The sequence below is a fragment of the Salmo salar genome, chromosome ssa09 (assembly GCF_905237065.1).
Source record: "Salmo salar chromosome ssa09, Ssal_v3.1, whole genome shotgun sequence".
NCBI lineage: Eukaryota > Metazoa > Chordata > Actinopteri > Salmoniformes > Salmonidae > Salmo > Salmo salar.
Genome location: NC_059450.1, coordinates 136,539,253 through 136,554,594, shown reverse-complemented (window position 1 = coordinate 136,554,594; position 15,342 = coordinate 136,539,253). Strand labels below are relative to the sequence as shown.

Genomic DNA, 15,342 nt, shown 5'->3' with positions numbered 1-15,342 from the left:
TTGGGACTCTCAGTTGAAGGCAGGTGTTGTCTATCTGCCTTTGATTGAGAGTCCCATATATTAGGGTGTATTTGTATGTGTTATTTGTGGGTGATTGTTCTGTGTTGAGCCTATGCTAGCCAGACTGTTTGTAGTTGTTCGTTCGTTCTTTTTGTTTTGTGATTTTTGTACGTTCATTTTTTGAAGTAAATAAATTCTTAAGATGAGCATACACGTACCTGCTGCGTATTGGTCCACATTTTCCAACGATGATTTCGTTATATCATCAGAGGACGAAGACAACCGTGACAGAATCACCCACCACCAAAGGACCAAGCAGCAGAGGAAGGAGCAGACGGAGTTCGAGTTGGACTGGCGGGAGAAGTGGACTTGGGAGGAAGTTCTGGACGGGGCCGGACCCTGGCATCAGGCTGGGGATTATCGCCGCCCGCAGTGGGAAATTGAGGCAGCCAAGGCAGAGAGGCGGTGGTACGAGGCCAGAGTGGACGCGCTGAAGGAGATGCACGAGAGGCACCCCCAAGAACATTTTTTGGGGGGCACACGGGTAGTTTGGCTAGGCGTAAGAAGAGCAGGAAGCCAGCTACCCGTGGTTATATGGAGGAGCGTATGGGGTGGAGAGCGCTATGTTTCGCTGAGGAGCGCACTATCTCACCCATACGCACGCACAGTCCGGTGCGCGTTATTCCAGCCCCTCGCAGGTGCCGTGCTAGAGCGGGCATCCAGCCTGGTAGGAGGATGCCTGCGCAGCGCATCTGGTCGCCGGTACGCCTCCGAGGACCAGGCTACCCAACTCCCGCTCTACGCACGGCTACCATCAGGCCCCTGCACAGCCCAGTCTGCCCTGTACGAGCACCCCGCTCGTACAGGGCTACTAGTTCCATCCAGCCAAGGCGGGTTGTGCAGGAGGTAAGATTTAGACCGACTGTGCGCCTCCATAGCCCTGGGTTTCCAGCTCCTGTCTCTCGTGCGGACCCGGAAGTGCGTCAACCCAGTCCGACTCGTCCTGTTCCCGCTCCCGCACTAGCCTGGAGGTGCGTGTTCATAAGCTGGTATATCCGGTACCAGCACCACGCACCAGGATTATAGTGCGTCAGCCCGCCAGTCAACAGTCATCATCAGAGCTGCCCGCCAGTCAACAGTCATCATCAGAGCTGCCCGCCAGTCAACAGTCATCATCAGAGCTGCCCGCCAGTCAACAGTCATCATCAGAGCTGCCCGCCAGTCAACAGTCATCCTCAGAGCTGCCCGCCAGTCAACAGTCATCATCAGAGCTGCCCGCCAGTCAACAGTCATCATCAGAGCTGCCCGCCAGTCAACAGTCGTCAGAGCTGCCCGCCAGTCAACAGTCGTCAGAGCTGCGCTGAACTGCCGGAGTGGCCAGACTGCGCTGAACTGCCGGAGTGGCCAGACTGCGCTGAACTGCCGGAGTGGCCGGACTGCGCTGAACTGCCGGAGTGGCCGGACTGCGCTGAACTGCCGGAGTGGCCGGACTGCGCTGAACTGCCGGAGTGGCCGGACTGCGCTGAACTGCCGGAGTGGCCAGACTGCGCTGAACTGCCGGAGTGGCCAGACTGTCCCGGACTGCTGGACTGCCCAGACTGTCCCGGACTGCCGGACTGCCCAGACTGTCCCGAACTGCCAGACTGCCCAGACTGTCCCCCGGCGATGCCAGACTGGCCCGACTGCCCCTCGGCGATGCCAGAGTGGCCCGACAGCCTGGAACGGCCGGAACCAGAGCCACCTCCAGAAATAGGTGGGTTGGGGAGGGGGGGTGTCGCACAGTGCCGTCGTTGACGGCAGCCACCCTCCCTTTTGGACTTTTTGTTGGTGTTGCTTGGGGTTATTTTTTGTTAAGGTGCTTCTGGGGTAGCACCTTTAAGGGGGGGGTACTGTCACGTCCTGGCCAGTATATAAGGTTAATTGTTTTGTAGTTTGGTCAGGGCGTGGCAGGGGGTATTTGTTTTATGTGGTTCGGGGTGGTGTGTTTGTGTAAAGGGTGTTTGATTTAGTATTTCCGGGTTTTGGTTTATGTTTAGTTAATTCTATGGTTAGTCTAGTGTGTGTGTTTCTATGTTTGGTTGATTGGGGTTGGGACTCTCAGTTGAAGGCAGGTGTTGTCTATCTGCCTTTGATTGAGAGTCCCATATATTAGGGTGTATTTGTATGTGTTATTTGTGGGTGATTGTTCTGTGTTGAGCCTATGCTAGCCAGACTGTTTGTAGTTGTTCGTTCGTTCTTTTTGTTTTGTGATTTTTGTACGTTCATTTTTTGAAGTAAATAAATTCTTAAGATGAGCATACACGTACCTGCTGCGTATTGGTCCACATTTTCCAACGATGATTTCGTTATATCATCAGAGGACGAAGACAACCGTGACAGAATCACCCACCACCAAAGGACCAAGCAGCAGAGGAAGGAGCAGACGGAGTTCGAGTTGGACTGGCGGGAGAAGTGGACTTGGGAGGAAGTTCTGGACGGGGCCGGACCCTGGCATCAGGCTGGGGATTATCGCCGCCCGCAGTGGGAAATTGAGGCAGCCAAGGCAGAGAGGCGGTGGTACGAGGCCAGAGTGGACGCGCTGAAGGAGATGCACGAGAGGCACCCCCAAGAACATTTTTTGGGGGGGCACACGGGTAGTTTGGCTAGGCGTAAGAAGAGCAGGAAGCCAGCTACCCGTGGTTATATGGAGGAGCGTATGGGGTGGAGAGCGCTATGTTTCGCTGAGGAGCGCACTATCTCACCCATACGCACGCACAGTCCGGTGCGCGTTATTCCAGCCCCTCGCAGGTGCCGTGCTAGAGCGGGCATCCAGCCTGGTAGGAGGATGCCTGCGCAGCGCATCTGGTCGCCGGTACGCCTCCGAGGACCAGGCTACCCAACTCCCGCTCTACGCACGGCTACCATCAGGCCCCTGCACAGCCCAGTCTGCCCTGTACGAGCACCCCGCTCGTACAGGGCTACTAGTTCCATCCAGCCAAGGCGGGTTGTGCAGGAGGTAAGATTTAGACCGACTGTGCGCCTCCATAGCCCTGGGTTTCCAGCTCCTGTCTCTCGTGCGGACCCGGAAGTGCGTCAACCCAGTCCGACTCGTCCTGTTCCCGCTCCCCGCACTAGCCTGGAGGTGCGTGTTCATAAGCTGGTATATCCGGTACCAGCACCACGCACCAGGATTATAGTGCGTCAGCCCGCCAGTCAACAGTCATCATCAGAGCTGCCCGCCAGTCAACAGTCATCATCAGAGCTGCCCGCCAGTCAACAGTCATCATCAGAGCTGCCCGCCAGTCAACAGTCATCATCAGAGCTGCCCGCCAGTCAACAGTCATCCTCAGAGCTGCCCGCCAGTCAACAGTCATCATCAGAGCTGCCCGCCAGTCAACAGTCATCATCAGAGCTGCCCGCCAGTCAACAGTCGTCAGAGCTGCCCGCCAGTCAACAGTCGTCAGAGCTGCGCTGAACTGCCGGAGTGGCCAGACTGCGCTGAACTGCCGGAGTGGCCAGACTGCGCTGAACTGCCGGAGTGGCCGGACTGCGCTGAACTGCCGGAGTGGCCGGACTGCGCTGAACTGCCGGAGTGGCCGGACTGCGCTGAACTGCCGGAGTGGCCGGACTGCGCTGAACTGCCGGAGTGGCCAGACTGCGCTGAACTGCCGGAGTGGCCAGACTGTCCCGGACTGCTGGACTGCCCAGACTGTCCCGGACTGCCGGACTGCCCAGACTGTCCCGAACTGCCAGACTGCCCAGACTGTCCCCCGGCGATGCCAGACTGGCCCGACTGCCCCTCGGCGATGCCAGAGTGGCCCGACAGCCTGGAACGGCCGGAACCAGAGCCACCTCCAGAAATAGGTGGGTTGGGGAGGGGGTGTCGCACAGTGCCGTCGTTGACGGCAGCCACCCTCCCTTTTGGACTTTTTGTTGGTGTTGCTTGGGGTTATTTTTTTGTTAAGGTGCTTCGGGGTAGCACCTTTAAGGGGGGGGTACTGTCACGTCCTGGCCAGTATATAAGGTTAATTGTTTTGTAGTTTGGTCAGGGCGTGGCAGGGGGTATTTGTTTTATGTGGTTCGGGGTGGTGTGTTTGTGTAAAGGGTGTTTGATTTAGTATTTCCGGGTTTTGGTTTATGTTTAGTTAATTCTATGGTTAGTCTAGTGTGTGTGTTTCTATGTTTGGTTGATTGGGGTTGGGACTCTCAGTTGAAGGCAGGTGTTGTCTATCTGCCTTTGATTGAGAGTCCCATATATTAGGGTGTGTTTGTATGTGTTATTTGTGGGTGATTGTTCTGTGTTGAGCCTATGCTAACCAGACTGTTTGTAGTTGTTTGTTCGTTCTTTTTGTTTTGTGATTTTTGTACGTTCATTTTTTGAAGTAAATAAATTCTCAAGATGAGCATACACGTACCTGCTGCGTATTGGTCCTCCTTCACAGATGGTAAGCTACTATTATATCACAACAACAAAGACCATGCCAGCTCAATTTGAACATTTCATTTTGTAAAACTCCTTTTAATTGTTCAGTTTTTGTTTATCCTAGACTTCATCTACTTTTTCGTTGGACCAAAGTTTTTAAGTACAATTATACCCAGAAACAAGTTGTTGGAACTGAGAAAGGAAATACCTGGCTCAGATGCGGAAGGATTTTGATATGAAGTGACCAAAAACATTTAATGGGAAATTAAATGTTTGTGTCCATAATGCAATAAAGGCTATGCAAAGCTGTATAAAGCTGTTGGCATAATTCTAACATGTTGAGTTCAGTCCAATGTATTGGGTTGCCTGTAAGGAAAACATTTTGGAAATATTTACAGGTTCATGAATCAATACCGTGAGAAAGGAATGTGTTACATAATACCAACATGCTCCCAGCACATCAGGCAGAAATTAATGGGTGAGTTTCTATGGCTAATTTCATAAACATTTCCTAAATCACATATTTCAGTTCAGACATCTACAAGTACGGTTGAGATTGTAATGAAGATATCAAACCAGACCGAGAGTATCTATGTTATTGGAGCTGTGTGCCAATTGACACATTACGACTAAGGGAGGACAACACTGCCTATTTGACACGTGCAATTCAACAGGTCAGCCAAATAACTCCAGTATAAGAAAGTTATTCCAAATAACTCTAGTCTAATCCAATTGTTGTTTAAAAATCATGGCCAACATAAGGCCATATGTCATTTGGATATTTTGGAAATATTAGAAAGACGATTGATGTGCAAACGTCTAGCCTGCTTGCAGGAAACAATATACTTGGTAACCAAAGTAACAAGCCCAGTGTTGACAGATAGGGCTATAGGACATCCCTTTATCCTGTTTCTCACTCTTAAGACCTGGATTGAGGTAAACAAGATATAGTTCAGGGTTTTCCAAAGAGTAATTATTCTTACCACACACCTCATGGTAATAGCTGCAGGTAGAACTGCTGCAACTGCATGATTTGAGGGCTTGGAAACCATGTGATTCACCACAGACCTTAAGCATGCTCTTATCTATAAAGCCATGGGCTGTGAAGAGCTTGTTCATTTAAAGATGGAGTGGCTCTGGCCCTGGATCCAAGTGCTGTGCTTTCTAGTGCTCACAGACCTGTTGTGGACTTTACCCATCTCTAAGGAACAATGGCCAAGGCTTGAGGACATGGAACTGGCTGAGGTTTGTGTCTTCATCCACTCTTTAGAAAATCTTCTGGAAAATCCTATCTCTAGAAGAAAAAAAACTGTATTGGAATACATTGATTGTGTTTTGACTACTTGCTCAGGTATTGCAATTCTAGTTATTGTTTGTTTTTCAATGGTAAATATTGAGTACATTTATGAGGTGCACTTTAGAACAACAAAGTTAAGACTACTTTAGGTCAAGCAAAATCTGTCATCTTCTGGACAACTAATGGTTGTGCCTACTTTAGGACAAATAAGACTTTTTTGTCCTCATAAGAGAAGTGACCTGCTATCAGTGGAAGTTTGGTTAGTAACCAGCTGTATGATAGGGTTACCTGAGGAGGTTCTACCACATGAGCCCCAGCAGTGGCCCCCGGCCCCGCAATAGGAGGGCCACTGCCACCACAGCCCTGCGGGAAAAGATCAGGGAGATGCAGGCTTTCTTTAGTCTGAAGCAGACTGGCATACTGGATCTCCAGACACTCTCTGTGATGAGGAAGCATAGGTGTGGAGTGCCTGATGTGAAAAACTACAGCTTTAACCCTGACCAGATCAAGTGGAAGAATCACACCATCACATACAGGTGCATATTATTATCTGTTATCTGTCTAGTATCAGTTGTCGGTCACAATGTCTTCTTCTTTTTGCTGATGATTGTCTTCCATCTGTGTTATCCATCTTGTTGTACCATTTTTGTAATCCCATGCCCCTGCCACACAGGATTCCTTTTGCCTCTAGCCAGGCCGTCATTGTAAATAACAATTTGTTCTAAATAGACCTGACTGGTAAAATAAAGATAAAATGTATTTATTTTATCTTTTGGGATTTGCTCTATTGATATTCAAAATATCTGTCAGAATATAGATATAACTTCCTAAAACAGACTTTCATATTTTTTAACTGCAGGGAATTACACTAAGTGTAGTACACATTAGGAACACCTGCTCTTTCCATGACATAGACTGACCAGGTGAATCCAGGTGAAAGCTATGATCCCTTATTGATTTCACCTGTTAAATCCACTTCACTCAGAGTAGATGAAGAGGAGGAAACAGGTTAAAGAAGGATTTTAAGCCTTGAGACAAGTGAGACATGGATTGTTTATGTGTGCCATTCAAAGGGTGAATGTGCAAGAAAAAAGATTTAAGTGCCTTGAACGGGGTATGGTAGTAGGTGCCATGCGCACCAGTTTGAGTGTTTCAAGAACTGCAACGTTTCTGGATTATGCTCAACAGTTTCATGTGTATCAAGAATAGTCCACCACCCAAAGGACATCCAGCCAACTTGACACAACTGTGGGAAAATTTGGAGTCAACATGGGCCAGCATCCCTGTGAAATGCTTTCGACACCTTGTAGAGTCCACACCCCAATGAATTGAGGCTGTTCTGAGGGAAAAATGGGGTACAACTCAATATTAGGAAGGTGTTCCTGTTTTGTACACTGTGTATAAGAGGAATGACATAATCCCCAAAATTAACCATGTTTTCATCATAACATCACAGTTTTGTTTCATCACTGAATTGTATAGTGGTTCAAGCATTGGGCCAGTAACCAAAAGGTTGCTGGATCAAATTCCCGAGCTGGCAAGGTAAAAATCTGTCATTCTGCCCCTGAGCAAGGCAGTTAACCCACTGTTCCCCGGGCGCCGAAGACGTCGAAGATGTCGATTATGGCTGCCCCCCGCATCACTCTGATTTAGAGGGGTTGGGTTAAATGTGGAAGACAGATTTCAGTTGAATGCATTCAGTTGTTCAACTGACTAGGTACCCCCCTTTCCCTTTTAAAACCAGACATCTGCCAACAGATTACCAGCTCACTGGATCTAACTAGCCCAGTTTTTTTATGCTTTCTTTCAGGCTGCTTCATGTTTTTCTTTGTTTTCTGTGTGCCAATGACCTGCAGGATTGATCAGTACACCCCTGACCTTACACAGGAGGAGGTGGATACCTCATTCCATTTGGCCCTGAAGATCTGGAGTGACGCGGCCCCACTGAAGTTCATCAAGGTCAACCACGACAAGGCAGATATCATCCTCTCCTTCGCAAAAAAAAGTATTCTGACCCTGAATCATTCTCCGTTCAGTTCAGCGTATTTTCTAATAGAGGTGGTAGAGAATGTATGTGGCTGCATGTGAGGTTTTAATTGTGCTATACTTATATACTTATTGGAGCCAGTTTCCAGGTACATGACTGATAATCCATCTCTCTCCATCCATCCATCCATCATAGCTCACGGAGACTTCTTTCCCTTTGACGGCCCCAAGGGTGTTCTGGCCCACGCCTTCGCGCCAGGGGAGGACATGGGGGGAGATGTGCACTTTGACGAGGACGAAATCTGGACGATGGGGCATTCCAAGCTAGGTAGGGCCACTGTTACAAGCATAACATGATCTGAATTTCTTTTATAAAAGACTATGGTTGTAGACAAATAAACATTTTCTTATTGGATGCTGTTTTAGGTTACAACCTGTTCACTGTTGCGGCCCATGAGTTAGGCCACTCCCTTGGCCTCTCCCATTCCAAAGACCCCTCATCTCTCATGTACCCCAACTACAATTATTACAATGGAGCACAGTACACACTGCCACGAGATGATGCACTGGGAATCCAGGCGCTGTATGGTGAGTAGAAATCAGCAATAACATAATTATCACATGGTACATTTTTGGGTGGATTTCTATCTAAACATTGGAGACTTTGCTTTTATTTCCAAGGCAAGCCAGTCAGAAAACAGGATCCACCAAACCTTCCTAAGAAGTGCGATCCCAACTTCTCTGTTGATGCAGTGGCAGTGTTCGGGAAGGAAATTGTGTTCTTTAAAAACAGGTAAAGGAGTTTTGAATTATGCAATATAACTTTTATAGTATATGTTCTTATTTGCCCCAACACAGATGTTTGTTTCCCTCCAGGTACATGTGGTTGAGGACAACATGGACGACATACTGGAACCGTCTGAGAGAGGGCCCCAGCAGCACATACCTCCCCAGCATCAACTCTCCTGTGGACGCGGCCTATGACATCCCTGCCAAAGGCGTGGCATGTGTCTTCACTGGTAATGTGCGGTCTGATCGCCTCAAAGGCCTCACTTAGGCTTCGCAGCATAACAGGGCTAGATTTGAAACAGAACGTTGTTTCAAAGAACCACTGGACCTAAATTATGGCCCTGGGTCAAAATTGTCACACTTCATGCAAGAAACTCACGAAGCTCATTGGCATCTGGCAGTTCTTGTTGTATGTTTTCATAGGGTTCCAAATGCAGTGAAAGTGCTCTTTGTTTCAGGTCCTAAGTACTGGGTGGTTCGACAGCTTAAGATGAAAAGCCACTTTGGCTCCATATATGACTATGGATTCCCAGCCAGAGTAAGGAACATTGACACTGCTGTTCATATCAGTGAATATGGAAAAACCTTCTTCTTCATAGGACACGATTACTACAGGTAAACAGCCTCTAACAAAATGTTTTTGGTAAATGACAAAGTGAATGGTTATTACAGTATAATACAATATTCTGTTGCAGAAAATATACTGTTTCCAATGTCCACTGTTTAGGTAAGAGCAGTATGTTTTCACTGTAGCAATGTTTTGATGAATAGGCATTCCAGCTTCTGAGAGGCAAAGCCTGCCATCTAGTGTTTAACAATGAGACGTTTTTTAGAAAGGAACTGCACATAAGCTATCCGTCATTTATTTATAAGTTCAATGTTTATTCGTTGTCTATTGTACAGATATGATGAACACAGACGTAGGATGGATCCAGGATTTCCAAGAGACATCCAAACCTCCTGCCCAGGTATTGGGAGGAGGGTTGATGCTGCATTTGAGTTACAAGGTAGCCTATAAAACACTTCACCTTGCCTTAAATTGCATACATTTTAATATCATGACAAGTTTGTGTTATCTTGATTACTAGGCCCACTTTAACAAAACATTATCATATTTTCTCAACAACAGGTACTATCTATCTCTTCAGTGGAACAAAAGCATACAACTATGACTACAGACGGAACCGGGTGCTGAATCGAATCCTAGCCAATGCATGGCTGGGCTGCTAACATATCTGTCAAAGACACTAGATGTGACCCTACCTACAGACACTCTTATACAGAGCAACTTACATAATAAATTCGATTTTAAGTACATTGCTCAAGGGCACATCGACAGATTTGTTTCACCAATTTGGGTCGGGGCTATGAACCAGCGACCTTTTGGTATCTGGCCTAACGCTCTAACTGCTAGGCTACCTGTCTCTGTTACAAAGCTTGTTACCGACCTAGCCCAACTTTGAAAGAACATCTGACAAGAGTGTACCTGCTCAATCAATTGAACATATCCTGAAGTATACCTTAGGGATATGAGTATGCCAGATTTTGTACGTAGCAATCGGTTTAATGTCCCTGCCCAAACACGTCTTTTGTAGCTTTGACGTAAATATCAAGAATTGCTGTTCAAAGTAGTTTTTTTTTATTTGATATTTTAAATCGGATTAATTGAATCTTGTATTGAGTAAGATTAATATGCAGTATCTAAGTACCTCAGGGCTACCTCACCTAGCATGAACCAAGATAACTCATCAGCTGAATGTTGATGACAGTGTTGCAAGAAGTGAAATTGCATCATCAAGCAACCATCTTCAAGGCCATTTCACTTAAACCTTTGTGGTATCTTACTGTATGGGTACAGAACATAAATTACAAATTGATGAATTGTATTATAATGTAGTAACATGTTATACTTTTGAAATGTCTTTGAATAAAAAAGTATTTTGAAGTTTGATTGTTAATAAATGTGCTTACATTGACTGATCAAAGATATTCAAACTAACCACAGTTTTATCCTTACAATGTTAACTTATGTGTACCTACAGTATGCCTAAACCTCACCCTAACAATCACCCAAAACTACACACCACCTCCAACAATGTTATCAGGAGAACGATCCCTCTTCAATGAGGATAGGGGTTTGTCCAAAAGTTTACAGGAATGTTCAAGAGCACAAAGCTTACCTTGGCATCTCACTCATGTTCTAAACGGAACCATGTACACCCCAGACTGTCAGGGATCATTCAAAAGAGAATGTGGACAGGGCAGAGTGATAGAGAGGGAGTCTCCCCTCTGCATTACCACAGGTTTGTAAATTGTCTTTATACGGGTTCTGCAGTCCTGTTTCTGGCCTGTTTGGGTCTGTGTCATGCTGCCCCGGCCAGCGCGCCAGAGGTCCAAACATCACCAGAGGACGACAAGACAGTCGCTGAGGTAATTTACCTGAAGAATTGCATCACATGGCTCAGTATGTTGCTACCCTTATCGTCAGTATTATCTCAGAATCAGGCGGGAAAATACTTGTTAGCCTACTTGTTATCCTGTTGGGGGTAGGAGGCAGTATTTGCACGGCCGGATAAAAAACGTACCCGATTTAATCTGGTTATTACTACTGCCCAGAAACAAGAATATGCATATAATTATTGGCTTTGGATAGAAAACACCCTAAAGTTTCTAAAACTGTTTGAATGATGTCTGTGAGTATAACAGAACTCATATGGCAGGCAAAAACCTGAGAAGATTCCTTACAGGAAGTGGCCTGTCTGACAACTTCTTGCGCTTCTTGACTCTCTTTATTGAAAACTGAGGATCTTTGCTGTAACGTGACACTTCCTACGGCTCCCATAGGCTCTCAGAAGGCGGGAAAAAGCTGAATGATGTCTTTGCAGGCCCTGGCTGAAAAACTTTAGCGCATTTGGATGGTGGTCGATCAGAGTACAATGAGACTGAGGCGCGTGCACGAGGCGACCCCATGTTTTTATTTTCTTTGAACTAAAACAGGGTTTCCCGGTCGGAATATTATCGCTTTTTTACGAGAAAAATGGCATAAAAATTTATTTTAAACAGCGGTTGACATGCTTCGAAGTACGGTAATGGAATATTTAGACATTTTTTTGTCACGAAACGCGTCGGGCGCATCACCCTTCTTTACCTTTCGGATAGTGTCTTGAACGCACGAACAAAACAGAGGATATTTGAACATAACTATGGATTATTTTGAACCAAACCAACATTTGTTATTGAAGTAGAAGTCCTGGGAGTGCATTCTGACGAAGAACAGCAAAGGTAATCACATTTTTCTTATAGTAAATCTGACATTGGTGAGGGCTAAACTTGGTGGGTGTCTAAATAGCTAGCCCGTGATGGCTGGGCTATCTATTCAGAATATTGCAAAATGTGCTTTCACCGAAAAGCTATTTTAAAATCGGACATAGCGATTGCATAAAGGAGTTCTGTATCTATAATTCTTAAAATAATTGTTATGTTTTTTGTGAACGTTTATCGTGAGTAATTTAGTAAATTCACCGGACGTTTGCGGTGGGAATGCTAGTTCTGAACATCACATGCTAATGTAAAAAGCTGTTTTTTTATATAAATATGAACTTGATTGAACAAAACATGCATGTATTGTATAACATAATGTCCTAGGGTTGTCATCTGATGAAGATCATCAAAGGTTAGTGCTGCATTTAGCTGTGGTTTGGGTTTATGTGACATTATATGCTAGCTTGAAAAATGGGTGTCTGATTATTTCTGGCTGGGTACTCTGCTGACATAATCTAATGTTTCGCTTTCGTTGTAAAGCCTTTTTGAAATCGGACAGTGTGGTTAGATTAACGAGAGTCTTGTCTTTAAAATGGTGTAAAATAGTCATATGTTTGAGAAATTGAAGTAATAGCATTTCTAAGGTATTTGAATAACGCGCCATGGGATTCCACTGGCTGTTGAGTAGGTGGGAAGATTTCGTCCCACCTACCCTAGAGAGGTTAAGCTTGTCCTGTTTCGCATGAGAGTCCTAATAGGAATGAGAAAACAGATTGTTTAAAATGTTGTCTCTAATCCTCCTCCAACACCAGGACTATCTGTCTCAATACCACACAGATGTGAGGTTGACAAACTCAACTTCCCAGAGTATTATCAAGCCTGACTTCAACAAGAGCCCGGAGGCCATGCAGGCACTCTTTGGCCTGGAGGTCACTGGGGTTCTGGACAAAAACACTCTGGAGGTGATGAAGGTGTCCAGATGTAAAGTGTCTGACATCAGCAGATATGGACACTCCACAGGAAACCAAAATGGGAGAAGAACACTGTTACCTACAGGTATAGTGAAAGCTCTAACTGTAGACGAGCACTTTGACTGCTTTTGAAATGCATTAAGTTTGACAGCTATAATCAAGGAAAAGATTATTGTATTCATGGATCATTGTTGATCATCTGCTAAAAATGTCAAATCTGTTGTTGCCCAGCCTGGGTCATTGTGCAATGCCTGCACTGGAGGAGTAAAATGGGTCCCTTTTACTTGTCATGTAATGTCAATGAGGGAGTGCTGAATGACTTGTGTTTGACAAAATCACTCAGTACACACCAGACCCGAGGCAGTGATGTACGTAGATGCAACTATAGCCCAGGCCTTCTAGATCTACAGCGATGTAATCCCTCTGGACTTCAAACAGATCTACACTGACACTGCCGACATCATAATCCTCTTCAAGGGTGGATGTGAGTATGGACCATGACAATGGTATTGACTCAATACCATCACTATACACTACTGATGAACGTCTTAAAGACAAGACTCTCGGTAATCTAACCACACTGTCCGATTTCAAAAAGGCTTTACAACGAAAGCAAAACATTAGATTATGTCAGCAGAGTACCCAGCCAGAAATAATCAGACACCCATTTTTCAAGCTAGCATATAATGTCACATAAACCCAAACCACAGCTAAATGCAGCACTAACCTTTGATGATCTTCATCAGATGACAACCCTAGGACATTATGTTATACAATACATGCATGTTTTGTTCAATCAAGTTCATATTTATATCAAAAACCAGCTTTTTACATTAGCATGTGACTAGCATGTGACTAGCATTCCCACCGAACACTGCCGGTGAATTTACTAAATTACTCACGATAAACGTTCACAAAAAACATAACAATTATTTTAAGAATTATAGATACAGAACTCCTCTATGCACTCGCTATGTCCGATTTTAAAATAGCTTTTCGGTGAAAGCACATTTTGCAATATTCTCAGTAGATAGCCCGGCATCACAGGGCTAGCTATTTAGACACCCACCAAGTTTAGCACTCACCAAAATCAGATTTACTATAAGAAAAATGTTATTACCTTTGCTGTCTTCGTCAGAATGCACTCCCAGGACTTCTACTTCAATAACAAATGCTGGTTTGGTTCAAAATAATCCATAGTTCTGTTCAAATATCCTCTGTTTTGTTCTATCCGAATGGTAAAGAAGGGTGACGCGCACGACGCATTTCGTGACAAAAAAATTCTAAATATTCCATTACCGTACTTCGAAGCATGTCAACCGCTGTTTAAAATCTATTTTTATGCCATTTTTCTCGTAAAAAAGCGATAATATTCCGACCGGGAAAGCGTGTTTAGGTTCAAAGACGAAAGAAAATAAAAACATGGGGTCGACTCGTGCACGCGCCTCAGCCCATTGTCCTCTGATAGAGCACTTGCCAAACGCGCTAATGTTTTTCAGCCAGTGGCTGGAATTACATCATTCAGCTTTTTCCCGCCTTCTGAGAGCCTATGGGAGCCGTAGGAAGTGTCACGTTACAGCAAAGATCCTCAGTCTTCAATAAACAGAGTCAAGAAGCTCAAGGAATGTTCAGAGAGGGCACTTCCTGTACAGCATCTTCTCAGGTTTTTGCCTGCCATATGAGTTCTGTTATACTCACAGACACCATTCAAACAGTTTTAGAAACTTTAGGGTGTTTTCTATCCAAAGCCAATAATTATATGCATATTCTAGTTTCTGGGCAGTAGTAATAACCAGATTAAATCGGGTACGTTTTTTATCCGGCCGTGTAAATACTGCCCCCTACCCCCAACAGGTTAAGCTAGCTAGTACCTATTCAAATCAAATCAAATCAAATTTATTTATATAGCCCTTCGTACATCAGCTGATATCTCAAAGTGCTGTACAGAAACCCAGCCTAAAACCCCAAACAGCAAGCAATGCATGTGAAAGAAGCACGGTGGATAGGAAAAACTCCCTAGGAAAAACTCACTAGAAAGGCCAAAAACCTAGGAAGAAACCTAGAGAGGAACCAGGCTATGAGGGGTGGCCAGTCCTCTTCTGGCTGTGCCGGGTGGATATTATAACAGAACATGGTCAAGATGTTAAAATGTTCATAAATGACCAGCATGGTCAAATAATAATAATCATAGTAGTTGTCGAGGGTGCAACAAGCACGTCCTGTGAACAGGTCAGGGTTCCATAGCCGCAGGCAGAACAGTTGAAACTGGAGCAGCAGCACGGCCAGGTGGACTGGGGACAGCAAGGAGTCATCATGCCAGGTAGTCCTGAGGCATGGTCCTAGGGCTCAGGTCCTCCGAGAGAAAGAAAGAAAGAGAGAAAGAGAGAGAAATAGAGAGAGCATATTAAAATTCACACAGGACACCGGATAAGACAAGAGAAATACTCCAGATGTAACAGACTGACCCTAGCCCCCCGACACATAAACTACTGCAGCATAAATACTGGAGGCTGAGACAGGAGGGATCAGGAGACACTGTGGCCCCATCCGATGAAACCCCCGGACATTCCATTTATGTGGCGTCGTCAAAGATGGAATCAGCATGCAGATGATGTAAGTTAGTGCTTCAAAGTCCC

The 15,342-nt window shown here is 45.4% G+C and overlaps 1 protein-coding gene across 1 annotated transcript; it reads left to right on the top strand.

Annotated features, from left to right (window-relative positions):
* The first annotated feature begins 5,632 nt into the window (after positions 1–5,632).
* mmp20a (matrix metallopeptidase 20a (enamelysin)) lies at positions 5,633–10,425 on the top strand. The gene is made up of 10 exons (XM_014214922.2): positions 5,633–5,647; positions 5,982–6,235; positions 7,556–7,704; positions 7,882–8,013; positions 8,112–8,273; positions 8,367–8,478; positions 8,562–8,704; positions 8,933–9,089; positions 9,378–9,481; positions 9,604–10,425. The coding sequence occupies exons 1-10, from the start codon at positions 5,633–5,635 to the stop codon at positions 9,702–9,704; spliced, it is 1,329 nt and encodes a 442-aa protein (XP_014070397.1). The 3' UTR covers positions 9,705–10,425.
* The last annotated feature ends 4,917 nt before the right edge of the window (positions 10,426–15,342 follow it).